The sequence below is a fragment of the Lingula anatina genome, chromosome 4 (assembly GCF_051362555.1).
Source record: "Lingula anatina isolate TDL-2025a chromosome 4, LinAna3.0, whole genome shotgun sequence".
Taxonomy (NCBI): Eukaryota; Metazoa; Brachiopoda; class Lingulata; order Lingulida; family Lingulidae; genus Lingula; species Lingula anatina.
The window spans coordinates 1913277-1936185 of NC_141770.1; the positions used below are offsets into that span (position 1 = coordinate 1913277).

Consider the following 22909-nt stretch of genomic DNA (forward strand, 5'->3'; position numbering starts at 1 on the left):
TTCTTAATTTGAGCGAAATTGAAGATTTATTTCCTATCAAAAACACCAAAAAGGATGAGTTAAAGTAATCGCAGTCTCACGATATTGAATGACAACTGGCGCCAGATTTCCCCTCTGTAAGATATCGTTTTAAAGTACTTTTACACCAAGGAGAACAAAACTTAAGTGCTGTTGCACCAAGATTCCATATCGCTTTTTATATAACAGGTTTGGATACCGTTGACATTTCTCACTGCGAATGTGGGGCTTCTTTTTTTTTATTAATATTTTTAGCGAAAAAAAGACGGTGGAATTGGATGAAGTAAATGGCATAAAGAACACATGCTGTATTTAAAGGAGTGATGAGAACCTTTGCGTTACAGAATTGCATAATGTAATAGGCAGTGAAATTCAACATGTCAGTCAATTCCAAAATGCCCGAAATCAAGAACGTTGACACTACGGGCACATGGTACGATTTGTTTTTATTTCTTAACATATATGATCTAAATAATCTAAGTATTTACACCATGTTTCCTTATGGTGTTTCAGTTTAAGTTGTAAGGCCAAATTTAATCGAAATGTATTGTCTAAATTAAGACTGGAGATCAAAGGAATTTCCCGGCAATTGACAAACTGAACACCATAAATGATCACATAGCTCCTTTTTTATTAAAACATTCAAGTAGATTCAACATGAGTTTTGTGTAATATGATAAAGTGACGATGTATATATTTAATAACAATAACACACGATCAACAGCAGTAAGAAACAAAGTGACTTAAGACGTACAAATCACGTACAACACCCCATTCTCACTATCTGCCACAGAATACTTGCACATCCTATCTGAATGATTTTACACACAAGTTTATAATTTTCAAGAACTCTTCATATCATTAATCATTATTTCCCATAGTTTTCACTCAAACTTTTTAAAAACTTAACTTAAAAGTCACATTCACGCTAATGATTAACATACCAAACAGAAGAACAACTTGGAACGATGAATAAAAACATCAATATAGTCCTTTGGAGAAAGTATTGCAGTTGTCTCAACTATAAACAAAACATAGTGAACTGATATACACATAAAACATGCCCCTTTAATATGTGATAGGCTCTTCTGCTTGATTTAATATAAGATTCCAGTGCAAATTTACATCACTGGACGCCAAAGGTACCAAACATTTAGAAATTACCATTAAGTAAAACCTAAACATGTTAGTAATTGAATTTGGCTGATGAGCACACTGTACTAGAAGCACTTAGTCCTTGTTAAGCTCACGTACGTAGATTAGCTTTTATATAACCAAAGTGTTATAAAAGTCCGACGGGTTGGTCGAAAATTCTTGGGAGTAATTTCTGGGTGTGGATATAAAAGTGACAGCCCTAATGTGATAAGTATCGGTACTTCAACACGCATGGGCCATTAGGGATTGAGTCGTGAAGTACACGGAACCGAACATTTAGTGATTTACATCTCTTGATAAGCCATCAAAATACCTTACAAATGACCTCTGGAAATGTATCAATGGTTTATTTATGGTGGCCAAATAATACATCGCGTGACCAATGGCATGGGCATGGTCAGTGTCTAAATATCTTGACCAACGAACTTGACCATTGTCATTATCTTATAACATATCGATACAAGTCAGTTCTAGTCTGATGGATGCTGTTAGTAGTCTACCGTTTATAAAACACTTAATACAATGGTAAATCATACACTTGTTACAATATGGCCGCCTCCTTTATACGGTGGATGTTTTGTTCTGATCTGGTATCACAAGAAAACCGCTAATACCATATGGTTTGAAGATATTCGATTCCTACATACATGTACGGTACGACATACATGCAACACGATTAAGGAAACTACAATTCAATTAGAGACAACTTTCTTATTCTGCGTAAATAAAAGCCCTAGTAGGTACATACAGAGCAATTCAAAATAGAGCCAAGAACGTCTCTGTGCCAGAATTGATTACATCTCCACATAGTTTGGAACAGTCAAAACACCAAAACATGCTGCCAGCATCTATCTAATATTTACCTACTGTTTTGCCTCATTTTACAAAGAACGAAAGCAAAGCACTCGGCTTATCTCGTATGATTCCGTATAGAATCAGAACCAGAAAGAGAAATGGGAAATCCTTGGACATTTTGTTCTAGAAGCCAAATATAATGTCAAGGAGTTCGAGATGGAAGACAGAGGATCAATTCTAGGAATAAAATATTTACATTATTCTCAAATTAAAAAGAAACAATTATTACTTTTGCACCACTTAAAGTCAATGTTATGACTTCTTTGTCCTGGTGCGTCTCCTGAATCCGGCTGAAACGCCTGCAAGATGACTTCCGGTTTCCAGAATTTGTTATAACCTCTGTGCAGTCACATCCTGCTTTAGGGAAGGCTGCTATACCTTAACTAATGCAATACCAGAAAATGGCTGGACACAGTGTTTTGTCAGTCAGAGAGTATTTTTAGACCCATATACACGTAGGTCTAACGGAAGACGAAGTGGTAGGAAGAACCCATTTGTTTATATATTATTACAGGAAGACAGTAATCACAATCCTAATGCTTTTGGTAATGTCTTCATTGCACATCTTTTAAATATTATTGTTGCACTTGGTTTCGAAATAATGTCTTGCACAGGATCTTTACAGTGTCATGATGTGTTTCAGTGTCATGATGTATTTCAGTGTCATGAATGTCCGCATATAAAACAATTGCTCAGTTTCACATTATGTTATCCTAATGCAAATCTCCACGTTCCGCCATGACTCCCCACACACCCAAAGCGTCATCTCACTGACCAGCAGTGTCTCTTAAAGCAGTTCTTCGGGTGTGTTTAAAACGTCAGCTTGGTTTCTAACAGTCAGATTAAACAGCAGTTTTCTCCCATGAGATATTTTGGCAACCGTAGGAATTCATCCAACTCATCATGTCAATTGTTGGTTGATTGAATCTCATACACTGAAATTATATTGCAGTGTTATATGTTGGCTGTGCCAAACCTGACTTATTACGCAATCCACTAAGGTCACTTCTGCGTTATTTCAGTAGAGTCTTACAAAAGACGACTGAATCCGACAAAATTAGGCCGACTTCGTGAGAAAAGTCGTATTCTAACGTGTCCCTGTCATGACGTCACGAACCGTTGTCATTACGTCACAATCTGCTGTCATGACGTCACGAGCTGCTGTCATTACGTCACAATCTGCTGTCATGACGTCACGAGCTGCTGTTGACGCTGCTGGAACTGCTGATGGAGTCTAAAGAACTGCTGGTAGAAGACTCCGTCAGCGTGTCTTCCTGCACACCACTGTCGTTCTCTGTGTCACTCACTCCTTCCTCCTGCTCACTCAAAGTCTCCGCGAACTCTGTATAAGTGAAAGGGTCAATCGTCAGGTCGTTCATGCTACTACTGAGCAATTTCGGACAGCGGTCAAGATACGAGCCCCATATTGCGTTACTGCTCGAGGGGCTGTTAGGCTGCAGCGCCATGTTCCAGTCCACGTCCTCAGTCAGCATAAGGTCCGTCATGTCTATGAAGAAATCCGTGTCGTCATCGTCGTCATGGTTACCGTTGAGGTAGTCCACGTCATCGTCGTCGTCATGCTGGTTGTCATGGAGAGAGGAGTCGTGTTTGAAGGGCTTGGGGTCCGTGGTTCGTGATTCGAAGAAGGATAAGACTAGAGGGCTCTGTGATACCTGCAAATATGAACACAATTTGGTCAGTTTTATTAAACATTTCATTTTATAACTATAAAGCACAATTACAAAACACTCAATCACGAAAAGCGGAATTATATCCAATAATCGTGTTCCTATTAAAACCAATAATCCGAGCTTCACCCCAGGATACACAAATCACATTATGAGATATACCTGAAAGCATAGGGAAACATTCGTTTAGAAAAATGATTTTCATTGCTCTCGGGACTAAAACGGCGCTTATAGCTTTCTCTCACTAAATGTTAAGCTCGTAGCGCTACCTCAAATTCATACATTTGTCGATAGCCAATTTAGTAAAAATTAAAATATTCTATTCTTGGGCTCATTTACAGCCATATAATACCTCTCAAACCCTCTCAGTAGCGTTCAGCCACGGTACATGGACTTCGAGAGGCTGAGGTTGAAATGTTCGGGACAAGATTTTTATTATTTCTGCTGTCATAAGGTCAGAAATAAATATCTACTGATAGTTTACCTTTGATAAAACGGAAAGAAAAATAAAATGAGATAGAAAAATATCCACAATTTTGGACAGACACAGACAATCTAATAACAGCGGGGTTTTCTATATAGATTAGGTCTAACAGCAGTAACAAGGCAGAATCTCCACGGCACCTGCTGTAATAAATAACATATATTTAGTGCTGGAAAAAGCTTTTAGCCATCGATGTGTCTGGTAAGATATTTGTACAATTCATCACATTCTGGTTCAAGTGTGGGAGTCTATCTACCCTGATTTTCGGGGTCAGATATTCAGGCTCCGACACAACCTTTATTTCACCATCGCGGCACCCTGAGTGTCAGGACTTTCCGGTCTCAATCTTAATTTTCGCGTTAACCGCCTAGTTTAACGTATATACAAAGGAGGGTGGTTATAAAACAAGGCATGGACGCGTGGAAACTCGGGGTATACTGGTCGAAGCAGCTGCCTTGTGAAATTGGTCTTAGTTTGATTTATTCTCACGCAACCGGCGGGCGGCGGAGATAACCTAGTTACTGAGACTAAGCAGCACGGGATATGAAACCTTGACTACCGCCAGATAAAAAACAAAACGTATGGGAACCAAATACAGAGCATGGGCGGTCGATTTTTTTTTACTGAGCGTCACAATTTGGATTTAATATACATTAGGAAAGGATGAAAAAAGTGTTTAATGCTTTTTGTACGAAGCCCAAATTACACTGAAAGACCAAAAACACACTCCAATTTGTGTAACTGATACGACCAACACAAGAAAAATATCACGCTGTCGATCAATGAATTATTTATCAGTTAGGTCGAAACAGTTGCATTGATAATACAAAAAGAAGGTTTAAAGATGCTTTTTTAACTATAAAAATATATACAAACCGCAAGACGAAATGTCGTGTTTGACGTTATCATTCATGCCAGATTTTTTTCTTTTTTGGTGGTATTTGAAAACTTGAACATGTAAACTATGGCTTTTTAAGCAAAAAAAAAAAAAAAAAAAAAAAAAAATAAAAAAAAATCACTTTTGCCTCAACATAAATATATGGAAGGCATTGCAGCATATCCTGTTTCCCCTTTTCTTTTACGCTCAGTTAACTAACCACCACGCTCTAACACCTTTCTTCGCTTTATTCTCCATCTTAAATGTCAGCTTCCCTACACGCTGTGTGGCTCTCAAGTGGTGCGGCTACTGTGCTTTACTGCCCTTCACGTTCCAAGCGAGCACTCTGGTATGTTTGATAGCGGAAGACTGGTGGCCAAATGAATCAGCCACGGCAATTAGCTGGGCGTACAGAGCTCCCGGGCGCGACCCCGTCCACCTTGCCGCGGATTGAGACCCTGACTGGTTCTGAAGGTGTGAATTATCTGATGGATGGAATCGTTCGCGTATAGCAAAAGAAATTAGGCTATGGCCGCGAACGTGTTTGTGTGCGTGTGCACCCGGCGTTTCAGTCTAAGTCGTTTTTACAAACACATTTACTTGTTTTACTGCCAAAAGACTAAAAAACTCTCCTCTTGACATGAAAATGATGGATGGAAGTTGCCTCTTTTTTGGACGTTTACAAAGCGCAGTTAATTCAATTTCTTAATCTGTAAAATTATATTACACTTCATTTCCTTCCATGAAGTGTATTCAGATGTATACATCTAAAGATCTTTCCGAGCAGAAAACATTAATTGTTGGCGCAGAATTGTTCCTTTCAGGTTATTAATCCGATACTTTGGGCCAAGCATTGAAATAATAGGACGGAACTACAAACAATATTCTATATTTAAGCAATTAAGTGGACGTAAATAATATCTAAGTCTTACCTGTGTTGGGAGAGAGGATATTTGTCTGACAAAACGATTTAGTTGAGGTTCTCGGCCCTCAGCCAGTTTACTGTCGTTCCTCTGAAACATTGATTTTCTTCCTGAAACAAAAAACAAGTGGAGTTCATGTTGGATTCTTATATAATATTTCTAGTCTATTTAATAACGAGAACTGAAATATAAACAGAAATATAGAAATACTTACATAACGAGAGCTGAAACAAAGACGAAAACATTTTTTTCAATTTTAAATCTTACAGTTATTTGGAGTTTTTACTCTTACTTATTTTTCTATGAAAATTAATCAACGAACTTATTAATTTCCTTGCTGATTTATCTCATTATTTACCTATATTTGTTATTCTGTTCTCCCTAGCATTCAATTTCCTATCTCTCTTTAACTAATTCATAAATTCACTCATCATACATGTATACAATATTCAGAAGGTCTGTAGTGCAGACGTCCAGGTGGTCGTGATATGGGAAGGGTTGGGGGGGGGGGGGGAGGCAGAGGGTCTGTGAAGGGGTCTCAGTAAAAATGTTTATCCCTTTTTGAGGGCGTGAGGCCCGTTAATCACACAATCTCGTGAGATAAGACGAGATAGTGATCGTAGACACAAGTGAAGTACTGTTATTGAAATAAATATACCAAACTATTAAGCTATCAATTAATTGAATTTCTGTTATTGTTTTCTCCCACTTTAACTACGTGTATCGTAACATCGCGTGCTGTGAGTCCTTGTGTTTGAAAATGACAAGTTCATCAAAGTCGGTGTGGTCTGTTGGCTTCCCCGCCAAGTTTAAGACAGGGGTTGGGAAGGTTATCGAACAAGATGTCGTATTGAGGTGTACCGCAAGCCTGGGCCACAAATGACGACGACGTTTTGAAATATGGGTGCTGTGAAAATCGAGGTGCAGACTGAAGACGCTCAATATTCCTGTCCCCAAACATATATACATGTACGCCTGCATACATTAACGCATTCGCGTTCACAGAGAGAGAGAGAGAGAGAGAGAGAGAGAGAGAGAGAGAGAATTTATTGTCCGTTTAGGATGTGCCGGTTATTGAATGTCAACCCGTTGATATCTTTATATGACAAGGCGTCCCTAATGGATTGAGAAAATAATCAGCAGTCTTCAGTAAATTAGTCTCCAGTGTCTGAGGCCTTTCATCTTAACCTCTTAATAAGATTACACGGGGGAAAAACACAAATCGTTTCCAGGAAAACTTCATCTTTTCTTTAATTCTCCGTTGGTTAGAGGTTGAGAGACAGCAGATGCGCCGCTGTATATGTAAATGTGTGTACCGACGACCGGGGCAATAAGTGGATTTATTCCACATTTCTGAAATAAATTGAACCATAGAGTGCTATCGACCGTATTCTAGCGCGTCTGTCGCGTCTGATCAATTGGCAAGTGAGGTCTTCCACGAACAAATGAATTCCGTGAAAGAAACAGTACATTGCCATAAACAATTATTCCGGCTGGTCTAACCCTGACAATCTATTTAGTTTTATGCGGCGTTATAGTTCTACTGTGTTTCTTTGCTTTTGCTGTGTCTTCTCTAATTAATGTGGAAAAGAGGTAGTTAACTTTAACTAAAATCCGAACAAGAATGTAATGCCTTCTTGTCACGATGTACGGTAAATATCCCAGTTTACAGACTTATCTATAAAATTCCGAGTTAAAATATGGATGGAATGCATTCCTAGACCCTGGTGCAATATTAATAATCATAAATGTATTGTGTTTTTTAAATAATTATATTGAGTATTCAGAGAATATAGGAACAAAAGGGCCAGGTGGAAATTACTTAGGCCGTGTCACTGTTGTTGTCTGTTGTGATCAATTTTCTTGTGCGGCCTAATTCTAGTCTTGACTACAAGAAAGGTAAAATAATTAAGGAATACCTCAAGTGTTAAGTACATGCTATGATTCCCCCCGTGTCAGTTAGCTCAGATGTGTAGTTAAGACTGGGCAGCAGAGATATGAAGTTAAAATGAGTCATGGGAGAAAATTACAGGGAAGATTTCTTGCCCGGTAGCAGCTCGGGTCTTCTTCTTCACTGAAAATCATTATTATATAAAATCCTATTTACATTTCTGTGAATCGCGATCGATTTTTGGTTGAAAATACCACAATTACAAGTTGAAAATCACTAGTGTCTAACCAAAGGCTACATATGGTCGATATCAGAACGAACTTGTCCTCGTGTGAGCACACACAATTTGGAATAACTGTGCATTTACGTGAAAAAATTAATGTCAAACAAAATTCATGTCAAAAAGCATAGGGAGAAATTTGGCTTGTGGATTTTTTTTCCTACAAGATCTCTGCATGATGCTTAGCATCCTATTTGCGCCTCTTCTGTCTTGTCACACAACGGAGAGAGACAGCTAAGTTGGGTTCAATCTCGTTCGATCCTGGTTCGTGCAATCTTGCAACATGCGAACCGCCGCACCAGTAAGCAAAGTGTAAACTCTGCCATTGGGATAGCGGGCAGTGCCCCCGTAGCAAAGACAACAACATTATTATACAAAACTACTGCTAAACAAAGTAGACAAAACCTAGTGGAACGCTGGTTAAGCCTTTAGATATAGATTTGGCGTCCAAAACCGTCTGACTCATCGGCGCTTAGATCATCTGCCCAGCTGTGGCTGTACAACTGTCACTACATAAAAAACACGAATATTTTTACACTTCATCATCCGTGATGGATGAACTGATTGTCAGGGTTCCGACTGTGTGTTCAGCTGAACTTTCCTTTGATGTATTTTGTACTTGGTGTGCAAAACGGGTGGGGATATTATGTAAGGGGATAGGAGTATCTGGAAAAGTGTGTGAATATTTGAATTTGAGAGAGAGAGAGAGAGAGAGAGAGAGAGACCATGACGAGAAAGTAAAAAACTGGCGTATATCAGGTACCCTGTATTTGACTAAAACTAACCAGTAAAGGGGTCGTTTTCAAAATCAGAGATGGCTCTCGTAGAAAAACAAGTAATCTATATATAAGTTCATGCGATACAAGTTCTTTTACTTCAAACGGAAATCTGTTTTCCAAACACCTTCCACGAAACTTTCATAACATTCGTACAATCATTAAACCATGCTGCATTAAGTCCAGGCGGAACGGAACAGCGTGAAACAATTTTCCAATAACATGATTAATACCAATATAATTTAAATTGAATGAACGATTATCAAGGAAATTCCACTTTACTTCGCTGATTTCACAAAACAAGGCTATTACTAATACATTTCTGCTTACTGCGCTGACACGGTGAAATACGTTGCCCTTACATTAGTGTGATTCGTGATATTTGAAAGATCAAAGAGTAGTAAATGTGAAATATATGTTCTCAGAATTATCCAATTGCTTAGGAAGCCATATGGAGTAATAGATGAGCAGAAACATACGACACACGCACCGTCCCAAAATTATTTGTGAGACTTAACGGTATAATACGTATTCTAAATTGAGCAGATGAGCTGCTATTAATTGCGTCAGTTATATTTTATGGAAGGCATGTGTGCTTAAGCAAGCCTACTCTCAGACTAATAATATTTGAACTTGAGGATAACGTTTTTCATCTCTTTTTGGGGCAAAAATCTCTCGGTGGACAGTACAGAAACGTGTCCAGAAATGTGTTTAGTTAAAAATCTATATAGTGAAATATTCTCTGTGACCCTGTCTGGGGAGAGCTTAGGACAGTTGTCTCTTTAATGTAGTAGATACGTATCTGAAGCACTCTGCAAGTTAAGAGCGTCAGTAAATATTGGAAACGTAATTAATTAATTAATTACCTAATGACCGCGTTCTATTTCATGAATTTATTCAAAGTGCGGGTCAATGAAAGTGAAACAGTCATCTTTATAAGAAACATCACCGCTAATTTCCCTCTCTGAGGTCAAGGCGTCAAGGCTATGGTCGATTATGAGACTTCATAATTAAGATAATAATACACGCCATCGTCCTAACATCTTAATGGGTCAGTATTTAACACTATATCCTCAGGGTGCTAAACGTGGCCAGGGGTAAGAGATGAGACGCTTATAATAGACTTATTATCTAGTGCATGAAACACTCCTGGGAAGCGCTTAATAGAGACATCGCTACCAGTGAAGCCCTTTTGATATCCAGTGCCCTGCTGAAGTGCCTGCCTTTTCAAATTCGTTTATTTCGTATTCATGTCCTAGTTTATCTGGCAGAAGGGGGAGGAGACGCTGAACCCGACATAAAACCGTCACACACCTTGGTGACAATTATAGATTGCTGAGCACTTTTATCACAAACAGCCATCACCGCCGAATCTGATAAATATCATTCGTTGGACGTAGTGCTAGTCGTCCGGCTCAGAAGAGTTTGATGATATTTCAGTCTCTTATTTTAAAATAACACCGTGCTGCATATACTAGGTTGCATGAACTGTCCACATTTTTTTCTCACATTTGCACTGGAAACGGTGTTGAATATTTCATCAAAGGACCTCTGCGTGTAAAAGAAACTCATGAGTTCTACCGTTATAAAAACACAATACTTAGTCTACACAGTGCATGCAATTACGAAAATTGCAGTTCTAGGAAATTAACACCCGAGAATACGATACGAAATTGTCTAATTGGGTAAATATCCGTTATAAAGTTTGCTCATATCAATCAATGACTTGCAGCAGAGAACATACATGTACATAGACACTAAAGGCCTGCCATACTGTTTCTGTGAAAGGAGATGGATGCCATGAAATAAATGACCAGCTGGCATTAAAGCAAAAAAAAAAAAAAAAAAAAAAAAAAAATACATGCCCAGTTGCGTCAATCGAGAACCATTTCTGGCACGCTAGGTGCTAACGGTGATATCAGAATTTTTATGCTCTTTCAATATAAAGTTCTGTGACCGTGCGTGTTTTTACGTGTGTCTGCATGCACGCACCTGCGTCCCTTATTTTATGACCACAATCCATGCTTGTTTGTTACTATCTGTCTCGACTCCCCTCCCCTTAGGCTCTACATGTATGATAAAATAAAACGAGGTGGGACTATGTAAAATGTACAGAGACAAAGATAGCATCACTTTGACATATGAATTTATGACATGGACATCAAGAAGACGACAACTGTCCATGAATAGAAAGGATCGCTTTGTATGTGTTATTTAATACAGAAAGTTACGACCAGTGTACAAGACAGGCAGAGACAGTTGGATACAACGATATGGTTTGATTTACGGTGCCCGCAAGTCAATGTCTATTCTGTAATTATATTTATCCGAAACAAAGATGGCGTTTTCAGGGGCGGTTGAACACAATGCCTTCACAGTTGTCTAACTACTGGGCCCAACAAGCTTTTACTTTAAAGCAGTAAATATGAAAGAAAATCATTTAAGTTCAGTCCATTCCCATTCAGAACCAAGCATTTGTTTCTTTACAAAATGGTGGACTTTTTTCCATGTGTTCAAGACCGTATCATGCGGGAAATGGATGTTGTTGTTTTGTATCTCTTTATCTATCGCCTTGCAACACCGGACTTTTATTTTGTAGATCTCAATATTCCATCAGATAAAAGGAGTTAACTAGCAGAAACACAGATAAACTGTACACAGCAAATTATCGAACCGAAATGACCCTTAACGTTTTTCTCTACAAGGTGCTGGGATCTACTTGGTACTGAGATCAGATTAGGACCAGAAGAAGATAAAATTCTCGTCCTTTGGCAACAATCTACATACTTTCAACAGAAATATATCTATCCTTTTCGATTCACTGCCTATATTTTTTGCAGACTGCAGCCCCATTACATTTCTAGCTAGATGAAAATATTTTTATAGAAAGAAAATGACATATTTGTTTTATTTGCCTATACTATCTGCTCCCTCCCCGCCCCCCTGGTAGAGGGTAGATACGGACTGAGCTCGACCAAGGACGTATATTATACACACATTATACGTCCTTGCCTCGACCAAGTGCTATCTTCATGAATAGCTACAGTGTAGCTCTCAGCACAGGCGGCAGACCGTGGCTCGTTAGGCTGCTACGTGTTCCGCTGGCTGGATATCTCCTTCAAGGGTTCACTGGCGGACATTGGTGCCGTTATGTGAGAGTTAATCTGTTGGAACTGGCCGGACCCGTGCTTAATGACCCGAGCCGAGTTTTAAAAGCTATGTGTGTACAGACACGACCACTTTTAGGCTCGAAAAACGGTCTTAACCCCGTTACTTGCCGAATAGTTATTATTAGGATAACAACGCAAGAAAACATTTCACCTTAGGAGCATTTTCCCGATAAAAATTTCTACACAGACTGTTACTGAGGCAGCGTTGCTGGTCGTGTCAGATATTTGACAAATACACACAACTTCAGATTCATATGTTAGGGAGATAACAAACACCACGTGATGGAGACTATTCTTTAATCACACCCAAAATGTCGGACAGTCTTCTAACATTTCTTCTCTCTATAGTTCAAAGCACTATCCGATTTCGGTGCTTAAAATATCACATTAAACTCAACCTTGGTTCAGACAATGAAGGCACATGAAGTGATACTCGCTGGCTATTGTGTTACTACACAAGGCAGATCTAGTTTAGAAAACCAGTTCTTATAAATACAAATATATATTCCATACCGACCACTTAACAATAATCTGCCGACTTCCAACTTCAAACTTGTCAAAAAAACGACTTTAGAAAAAAGCCCTTAAGATAAAAGGCAGACATGTTCTTTGAAGTTTCGGTACTACTAACGAATACAGTCATAGGCAGCGCAAAAGAAAAATATGTATGTTAAAACGTCTGAAGCGTTTCGCTTTACTTGTTAAGTAAAGAAGGCGTATGCCTGGTATCACGAACCGTAGCGGCCCACCTTTCTGTAGATACGCTAGGAAAGTATGGGCTTTAACGCAAAGAATGTGATAAATACGGTGCATATTTAGATCTCAGTGAACTGACACATTAATATACCGGTAGAGCAGGTAATATATTTCAGGTGTTCTGCAAAGTTTAATGCAACATCCAGCTGCAGCAGCAGGCAATAGACATATACGTGAATTATACAGCAAAAGAACATTCTTATCTTCCTTCTAGCTGGTAAAATTATTTTCAGTCTGGACGAAGACCATGACTCAAATGCGCTTAACCTATTTAAAACTTCAATGTTGTTAATATACACCACTAATATATATTTTCTATATCTATACTGCCAGACGCTCAGGTGTTTTTCACTGAAAGAAGAGCTTATCATCAAAACTTCGTTCTTTGCGTGTAACACATCTCTCTAGTTTTCCAACACAAAAAATTGACAAAAATTAAGAGGAGTAAGTCCGTAAACTACCCAGAAGTTATCTTCACTGAGGCAATACAGTTGCTAGAACAAACATCAGGAACCGGAGTCGTTACGACACACAAAATTCCCTTAAATATCTAAAATATGGCCTTGTCTACAAGATCTTGTATAATTCAATCTTCGGGTTACACGGGGCAGGATCTTGAGTGTTTACTTATATCGATGTTTGTGTATAACTTGAGAGATATTAGGGTTCTTCAACAATGCCGGGATTAATGTCAGAATCATGCACACAACATGTGAAAAATATTTCGTTTACATTTCTTCTCGAGGAGTTTGCATTTCAGATAGGTTAGAAAGCCGAGCCCGTAAGGCGAAAGCTCTATTTAACAGCAAAAGACGCTGTCGTTCTCCTCTGCATCTCGCTACTCTGTCTTTTTGAAGTTTAATGTTCTGCTTCTTCGGTGTACGTTTTAGCCCATGCTTAGTCAAATTTATGGCGTAAATACAAGAAAAAAAAAAACCGTAAAGGGAAGACAGACCCCACTTTAAAAACGCGGAAGGAACGGTGCATTTAGCTTTAACTGCGGTCGTAATGGATGTTCAAATTGCTATAACCGCATTATTTTTGTGAGTAAAAACATTAGGGCGCATTAGGAAGTAGATGGAGGTCATTTTTGAGCGGTGTTTACATAAGCGGCGTAGATATTGTTCTTTACTACCTAAACTGTAGGAACACGCGAGGTAATTTGACCCGGACCTCTTCATTTCCTCGCTCATGTCATTTTATACTCTTTTTTTTCAATGTCTAAATTGTTGAAAGGCATTTGGTACTGGCACTGGTGATGTAGCCAAATGGGATATTGGGTGAGAGAGAGAGAGGTGGAGGGAGAGAGAGAGAGAGAGAGAGGTGGAGGGGTGGAGGGGCGGGGAAAGGGGGGGCTACAAAACATTATTACATCAATTCAGTCAAATGATGGCATCATCTGAAACAACACCTCAAATCAATATTCTAAACTACGCGTTTTGCATTTAGGAAGTCTCGGATAATAAGAAGATACAGCTAATAAGCTTCTTTTATTACGATTTTATCAGGTTTGATTTTTGATTAAAAAATGAATAATTATAATGAAAAAAACTGAGCCACTTAACCCGGCGACTCCAATCACAGTGTTTCTCGCATTTACCTTGTTTAGAATACAGGCAGGTGCTTGCATGGGATGACGTCGAGTAATCCGAACCACTAATTAACAACGGTTAACGTTATTCCAGGCCAGGTGATAGAAAACTTAAAATCAACACCTGTGTAAGCGATTCTTCAGAACTGTTATACAAGAAGGTATGCACCATATGCAACAGGGGGCATAAATAATAAGATGTGGCAGATTTATATTTGTAACAACTGCTGCAGCGTATCTGTTATTCCTTTTGCACAGTTTTTGCAACTACCTAAACTTGCTTAAATGAGAGAGAGAGAGATACAGAGAGAGAGAGAGAGGGAGAGAGAGGGAGAGAGAGGGAGAGTGCGTGTTATATGTCTGAAGATCCGTATCAAGAGTAGACAGAAACACCTTCCTCTCTTTTTCTCCAACAACAATACAGAGTTTCAAAAAGTCTACAATTAAGATGGAGCCAACAGCTGCCTTTGCTTGGCTCTCGTGTTTATTCTGCCTTCCTGAGAAAACAGACTTTAAAACAATGATAACAAGACAAAAACACCTGATATACGCCATGATGGAAAAGAAATCCTTCACGGTGAGAACCTCTCTGATCCTGACCAGAGATTAACGTGCCACAGGAAACACAATAATTACCGTTGACAGTTTTTTTGTGATATAAATCTCAACTTGTAAATCTTCTGTTTCACTTCAGTCATCCCTTCTACAGATGTAAACTAGAGATTCTCTGTAAAAATACACAAGACTTTTTTTAACTTACTGTTTTTCGTCACAACAGTATTTTGCAGTTTTAAAAGATAGCTTCGTATTTTTTAACCTTTACATTCGCTTACAAAAACCAATCTAAGATTACCTAACTGAAGTAACCCCCATGAATAATCTCTTCAACTAAATTATTTCAAACAGAATATCTTACAAAACAATGTTTGGATATTAGCACGTCGAATTAGTGCACATAAGCACCACAGCGATGCCGAGAAATTTTCCCCATTCTTTTAAGAAGCGGTCACCGTGGCAAGTCGACAGTTTCTGAAAAAACGCATTTTAATTACTTACACGTTTTTCACGGGAGGAAAGGGTATATAAATTCGGGATTTCAGACTTAGATGAACATGTATGACATTGGAATGTTTTTCTCATGCTGAAAAAGAAGCCAGTCATTCCAAACAGACAGTTACAAAGCGCATTGCATGGTGCGTCATGAAAGCTGCGAGAATGAATACAGACGGAAGACGTATTATACCAATAGAATGAATAAATCGCAAAACGTAAAATCGTTGTGAAAATGACAATATCACGTGATGACAAGGCATAAGTTTGTAATCTTCCTTTGGATGACAAATAACCCTGCGTTATAGCGCTACTGAATAACACATACCATGACACTAACATTTCCATACCAAAGACGATAGAAGTATTAAGCAAGCACCTTTAAGTGAAACCTTTAAGACAATTGGGGGGAGGTGTGTGTGTGTGTGTGTGTGTGTGTGTGTGTGTGTGTGAGAGAGAGAGAAGGATTTGAAAGAGAGTGATAGAGAGAGCATGGGATGAATATAAAGGCCAGAATGAACTCCAAATTAGAAAAGGTAAAGTAAAGGCAGCCTGGAAGAGAACAATGGGATAGCAAGGTAATAACCCACCGAGAAACCTTGCTCTCTCCGTTAATGTGATACGACAAACAAGGCTTAATCAGGTTTCAACCGGGCAAATAAAGGTCTAAAAGCACCACACCATGAAAAAAACATGACTTCTTGGAGGTGGCGGACTCTTGTTATAGGCAATAGATATCACGTCTGACCGGGGCACAGTGTGTCCGAATAAGATTGTCCGACTGGTGATCGGTAGTGACCCGTGTTTTGTACCGTATGTGGAATATCGATAAATGTAAACCACGTTTTTCCTTGTTTTTGATCTCGACGTTCAGAGTAATGACGTATTACCCTGCCAAGCATGCTGGTTAAAACAATAAAGTCATCAAGACAAAAAGTGAAAACAGGAAGAGCCTTGCCAAGCATGGAAACAAATTGGTTTGGGTAACTGACCCTTAGGATTGAGACCTTAACCGCACCACACAGTTACAAACTCTCTTCTTTTTCTTTCTTTCTTTCTTTCTTTGAAAAAAAAAGCAAAAAAAAAAAGTTCGAGCATTCACATTGGGCCAATATAGAAATCACCAGAACAGAAGACCCGAGGACAAAAGGCAGGTGCGATAGCAGACTCCAAACACTGTTTCTATATTTCGGACGGGTCTTGGGGGGGAGACAGAGAGTGTGTACACGCAGGATACGAGGGGGGGGGGCAGGGGGTGCCCTCTACCAGAGTCACAGATTAATTATGGGCACTTTTCTCTAACACTGTGGAGAAATGTGCCAGGAATTAGCCAGAGACATATCTGTGGTCGTGATAGAGAGTAGGAAGGTGATGGGTACCCCCTTCCAGGGTCACAGGTTGATTTTGCAGTAGATAATCACAGATATGCACATAATTAATCTGCAGTCCTGGTTGAGGGTAGGAGGGGGGTATGGGAGCGTGACACATGGCCTACTGAGTGGCATGACACAATGGTCATTATTCAATGGTCAGTGTACAGTATATACTGGTCAGTATACAGTGTCCAGTTTATAATGGTCAGTATACAGTGTCCAGTTTATAATGGTCAGTATACAATGGTCAGCGTCCAGTGGCCAACATACAGATTACAGAGTCAAGAGGCAATGTCGTCGGACATGAAATAGACCGTATCTCAGCCTCATTTGTCAAATACCCCGTAGATTATCTTATAAGCGCGGTCTCTTTAACCTAGGCTGTGCACTGAGCAGGCTTCCCACGAAGCATCTCTATATTGTTTTAATCACGTTTGAAATAAAGGTCTTTATGAGCCTGGTGTCATCCTTAATGACGGAGATAAATGGCTTTTTAATTATTAATAAGATTCAGGATCAAATCGGAGACGCTGCTTAGAGAGGTTTGTCTTTAAGGTATAACGTCTTGCCAAAATTTTATTTCTAATGCATGGGATATGATAACACGTGAGGAAATCATTTTGATAAAAAATAAACTCTTCATCCAAGCAATATCATACAAATCATGTAGGCCACTTTGCAAAATAACCGGATGTACTCTGAAACTGTCCTTGTTCAAATTAAAATCTTTTTTTCAGCATCTTTACTCAAGAAATGAAATGCTACGACCCACGTTTGAAAACGATCATAATGTGGTTTATATCTTATAAACATCCTTGTTCAAAACACCGATTTCCTCTGACTCAAACCTTCCTTTTTTCGCAATCTCCTTTTTTGTTTTTGTTTTCAAATATATACAACCATCCATTCAACTATAATTTAATTAAGCCCAATGATTCCGGGTCTGCGGTAACTTCCGATGGTGTATATAATAAAGTGAACGATGCCCAAATCTTTACAACTTCTTGCTTAAAAGCAGTATGATGGCAGCTTCACTGGATATGTCCCGGTTTGTTAATTAGATTACACGCTGTTTATGTCAAAACACGGAACTAATCAGGGTTAATTTGGGATTGAGCAGGAGAGGGATCGGCTTTGTCCAGATTGAGGATCTTGCTGTTTATTTCCAGCCTTCATTGATCAACATCTGTTACACTTTCCTCGTTTTTTCTTCATGAAGTGTGGCTTATTCAGCCATAAATAACTTCTATTACTCAAATTCATTTAACCCCCCCTCTCTCTCTCTCTCTCTCTCTCTCTCACACACACACACACACACACATCTAACTCACTATATGGAGGACGCACGCACTCGGAATAAAAAAAAACATTATGCAGGCTCGCGAGAAAAAAATCAGGAGGAATAAAATGTAATCTGGGTCACACGCAAGTTTGATTTCAGTTTTCCTTTCACACCTGTGTTGTCACGCTGACATATAAACCTTGACAAACTCCCCTACGGTAATTATCCCTAAATTTCAAACAACGCATTGCAGTTCACGTACTTTACTTTTTAAAGATTCATCACTTTGTTCTACTATCTAAAATGGAATTTTTTCACTGAATTGAACACGTTTTAACACGTGTTATTCTCAACACAATGTTTTACAGACATCATTCTAAATATTTTATTTGAATATATTGAGCAATTACCTTTCCCGACATTCTCAATCCTCCTGTTATATTCTCACACCCATGTGTATAGTATAATAGCCAGAATATACAGCTATTTACGTGAGAACAGAAGGCTATAGGGCGGTATTCTGTATATAAATGTATACATATACATGTAAGTCTACACCAGAGGCCACAGACAGTGGCGGTATACGTGGCTTACCTAAAGGCTGGGTCACACTGCGCTTGCAACCTTTTGGCAACCTCTTTGCAACCTCAGTCGCAAGGAGGTTGCCATAGGTTTTAAATTGGTCGCATTAGGTTGCAAACAGGTCGCCTGCGATCGTTGACACACGAAGGCCATTTTTTTGGCACCGACAACCAGTGCGACTGATAATGAAAACGATTGGTAACTGAGAGGTTGCCTATAGGTCTCCTCTTGGTTGCCAGTAGGTCGCTGTAACCAGACTAAAACCAGTCGCATACCACCTGTAACTGCACGGTCGATTGACGGTCTTTTGTCGCTTAGTTGCAAACAGGTTACTAACCGGTTGCAAGCGGTGGGCAGCAGCTCGCAAGGAGGTTGCAGTTGAAACTTCATGGTCGATTAACGGTCTTTAGTCGCTTGGTCTCTAACAGGTTTCTTACAGCTCGCATGCACTCGAAAACATGTCGCGAGAAGGTCGCAAGCAACCGTGATAAAATAAGCGTAGGATGGTGGCCACTAAATATATAAATATATTTTTCATTTATATCATGCCATTAAGGCTTTCTAAATACCTTGACAAAAATCGTTATTTCTCAATTAAAACGTAGATTGTATTTGTTGTCATCCTTTTAAATTTATTTAGAAGGTTTTCATAAGTATTTTTTTTCAATAAAATAAATAAATGTATGAGTCCCTATCAGCCACCATACTTGACTAAAAGTGTTGTAAATAGAAGCCGCTGAGCCCGTGTCTTCAGTCCCCAGTATGTCATCCAACAGCGTGGGAAGGGTGGCCAGAATGTATTTTGAGAAAGCAAATGCCCGTGAAGAATGTTCTTCACAAAGTTCCAACACAGACTCTGCTTCCCACGAAGAGGATCAACCGAAAGATGATGAACGCGGAGGAGACAGGGAGCCTAAATTTACTATTAAAGAGGAAGAAGAATTAGTTGATTTTTTTTAAGGTTTTTCTATAACCAACAATTGAAAGACTTTAAAAACAAATCAAATAAAGTGCCAAAACAATCAATAATGATTATCACAATGTAAACGATAAACTGTTATCTTTTTATCCATTCCTATATCATGGCTAATTTTTGACAACTATTGTTGTCAAATCTACTGGAAACATTTTTAATGACTAAAGCAGCCGGAAATATCTTACTTTTTAATTTGCCAAGTCATAATTTGCCAAGTCACAATGGAAGAAAAATTAAGCAAATAGGCGGGCGCAGAGAAAAAAGTAAATAGCAAAGTTTGATTCATACTTTTTACAATAAATTTAATTGTCAGGCATTTTTATAACAGTAAAACAGTGTCACCAATATAAAGAAGGTCAAATAAATACAAATTAACTTCCTCCCAGTACTTAGAATTCGTACCACAAGGACGGAAACAAATTGATGACGCGCAGGATCCTTCACTATTTAAAGATGTTGTATTGTAAGTGTAACGCTTGGGGCTACAAAGACAAAGGGAAAACCACACAATCGGTCGCAAATCAGTTGCTAAGCAGTCGGCGACCTTTTAGCAACCGGTTGGATACCACAAATAGGCTTTTCGGTCGCCAGGAGGTTTTCGGTGCTGCACCGAAAACCGGCGCGACCGGATAGTAACCCAGCGTTCATTTGGAGACCACTTTGCGAGTTGTTGCAACTTGTCGCCCACCTTTCTGCAACCGGTGACAGTTGCAAGTCGCAAGGAGGTTTTATGTTCAGTGTGACCGTAACTGCACAGGCCTTGCGACCTCAAAGATACCAAGTATTGAAAAAAAAACTATGCATGCCTATTATTACATTAATAAGGCTGAAAAAACATCCAAATATGTGTTTTATTACACCACTGGTTTGATATAAATGCCAATATATAGTACAAATATATTTCTTATTTATTATTGTAAGTTTGACAATATTGGTAGTACAGAAATCGACTGTGACGTTATAACAGAATCTCATAGCAGAATCATACTTTAATATTCAAAATATTAAATCATTTGAAGCTGCTACGGAACGGATCCAATCGTTGTATAATAATGTTTAAAATATTCCCTCTGTTGTCATCCGAGAGGGAAATTTACGAGAAGGTAGCTATCGTCACAACTTATAAAATATATATAGTCTGTGCAACCTTGCTGCTACCAGTTGGCAAGCGATCGCTACAGTCCTGCAACCGGTTTTCAGTCTCCAAGTGGTTGCTGACAGGTTGTTTATCGCTCGCCTAACGGTGTGCGACTGGTAACCTCTGACTTGAAGATTGTCTGTAAGAGGTTGCAGATACCATACTGTAACCTTGTTGCAACCGGTTAGCAACTGCTTGCCGATCAAAATATGCAAATTAGGTCGCAAAGTGATCGCAAGCGACCACCAGATTTTGTGGTTGCAAAGAGGTTGCCAAAAGGTTGCAAGCGCAGTGTGACCCAGCCTTTAGATATCTATTTTCATAACATATAAAGCAGATAATGGAGGAGCAACAATCGCAGTTTGATGTAACACCTGCGTGTTTATGGAAGGAAATTCCATCGCCTTTGTAGGTTTATTATTCCTCGCTCACCTGAAGGGCGACTGAACAAGTTAAAGGGTATTCTAAATAGGTCCACTGCAAGACACAAAGACATCAAATGGGAGTTGGGTAACTTTTAATGCTCCGGTTGGGTGGGGGGATTATTAACCTTAGGTTATCTACTAAATCAAGTCCATGAAACTTGTATCCAGTCCCGTCCTAGGTATGACGATCCAGGGAGGTACTATAACACCCCATTCTCATAGATTAGATCGACCTACATTGGATCGACCTAACTCCCTGGGGGTTCACGCTAAATAGCTGTCAGCCGGGCGGACACGAAAGTTAATTACCCCTTAAAGCTTGTAGTAGGCGGGGACGGACACTTAAGGGGGATTATCTGACAGTAATCTAGTGAGACTCCCCGCGGTGATAGATCGATCTAAAAGTTGTGAGAACAGAGCCTATGATGAAGATATCAATCTTTGGCTTTTTTTTCAATTCAAACATCTATGTTAGAATACACCAAATGTATCTAGAAGCTAGAAAAGGAGATGCATTCTTCTGATTTTTATCTTTGGTACAACTACTAAAAAGCCTAAAATATATTGGACGTCCATATAAAACTCCTACGGTATAAGGGGGGAGGGGGCTCTAATATACCCGTACTTGTACTTTTCCAGTCATCTTACATTTCCGTGTCTACTCAGACACTTCAGAGTACTGATAGATAGAGGTGGAGGGGGGGGGGGGGGGGCGGCGGCACTGGTTGCCACAGTAAATATGTAACGACTGGCAGTGTGTGTGTGTGGTATAGACGAGGTGAAAGGGTCGAGCTATTGATCTGAACAAGCCTTACCGTTAATCGAACTGCTTTCACCTCCGAGGCATCGTAAGCGAACCACTTTTATCTTATTCTGGCTCGAGATTGGCTAAATGGAGGAGGATAGCGACTGGAATTGATCTCAATTTCGCTGAAATTAGTTGAAGACTCCAGAGAAATTTAATTTGCAGTTCATGCAGGATCACTTTATACAAACACAGTCTCGTGCGGTCTAGACGGACTTTTTGTTTCAAGTTAATAGTATTATCCGGTCCTCTTTAGAGCGTCTCTCTCTCTTTCTCCTTTTCCTTCCGTTCATTCTCTCTCTCTCTCTCTCTCCTTTTCCTTCCGTTCATTCTCACACTCTCTCTCTCATTTTGTCTCTCTCTCTCTCTCTCTTTCCGTTCATTCTCTCTCTCTCTCTTCTTCTGTTCATTCTCTCTCTCTCTCTCCCTCTCTCTCTCTCTCTCTCTCTCTCTTTCCGTTCATTCTCTCTCTCTCTCTCTCCTTCCGTTCGTTCTCTCTCTCTCCCTCTCTCTCTCTTTCCGTTCATTCTCTCTCCTTCTGTTCATTCTCTCTCTCTCCCTCTCTCTCTCTCTTTCCGTTCATTCTCTCTCTCTCTCTCTCTCCTTCCGTTCATTCTCTCTCTCTCCCCCTCTCTCTCTCTCTTTCCGTTCATTCTCTCTCTCTCCTTCTGTTCATTCTCTCTCTCTCTCTCCTTCCGTTCATTCACCTCTCTCTCTCTCTCTCTCTCTCTCTCTCTCTCTCTCAAACAAATAAATGATATTCGCCATCATCAGGACAGTGCAATCCTAAGTCCTCAGGCGGAAAATAATATCA

General features: G+C 39.4%; 1 protein-coding gene across 2 annotated transcripts in view; it reads right to left on the bottom strand.

The window, feature by feature from the left end:
• Positions 1-629: 629 nt before the first annotated feature.
• Positions 630-22909, bottom strand: part of LOC106181749 (uncharacterized) — a 28991-nt gene continuing 6711 nt past the window's right edge. For both annotated transcript variants that reach the window (XM_013566220.2, XM_013566222.3), the window contains exons 3-4: positions 6010-6110; positions 630-3701 (exon numbers count right to left, since the gene is read on the bottom strand). In XM_013566220.2, coding sequence (XP_013421674.2) covers positions 3222-3701; positions 6010-6110 — 581 coding nt within the window. In that variant the 3' untranslated portion in view covers positions 630-3221. The remainder of the gene's footprint in view (positions 3702-6009; positions 6111-22909) is intronic.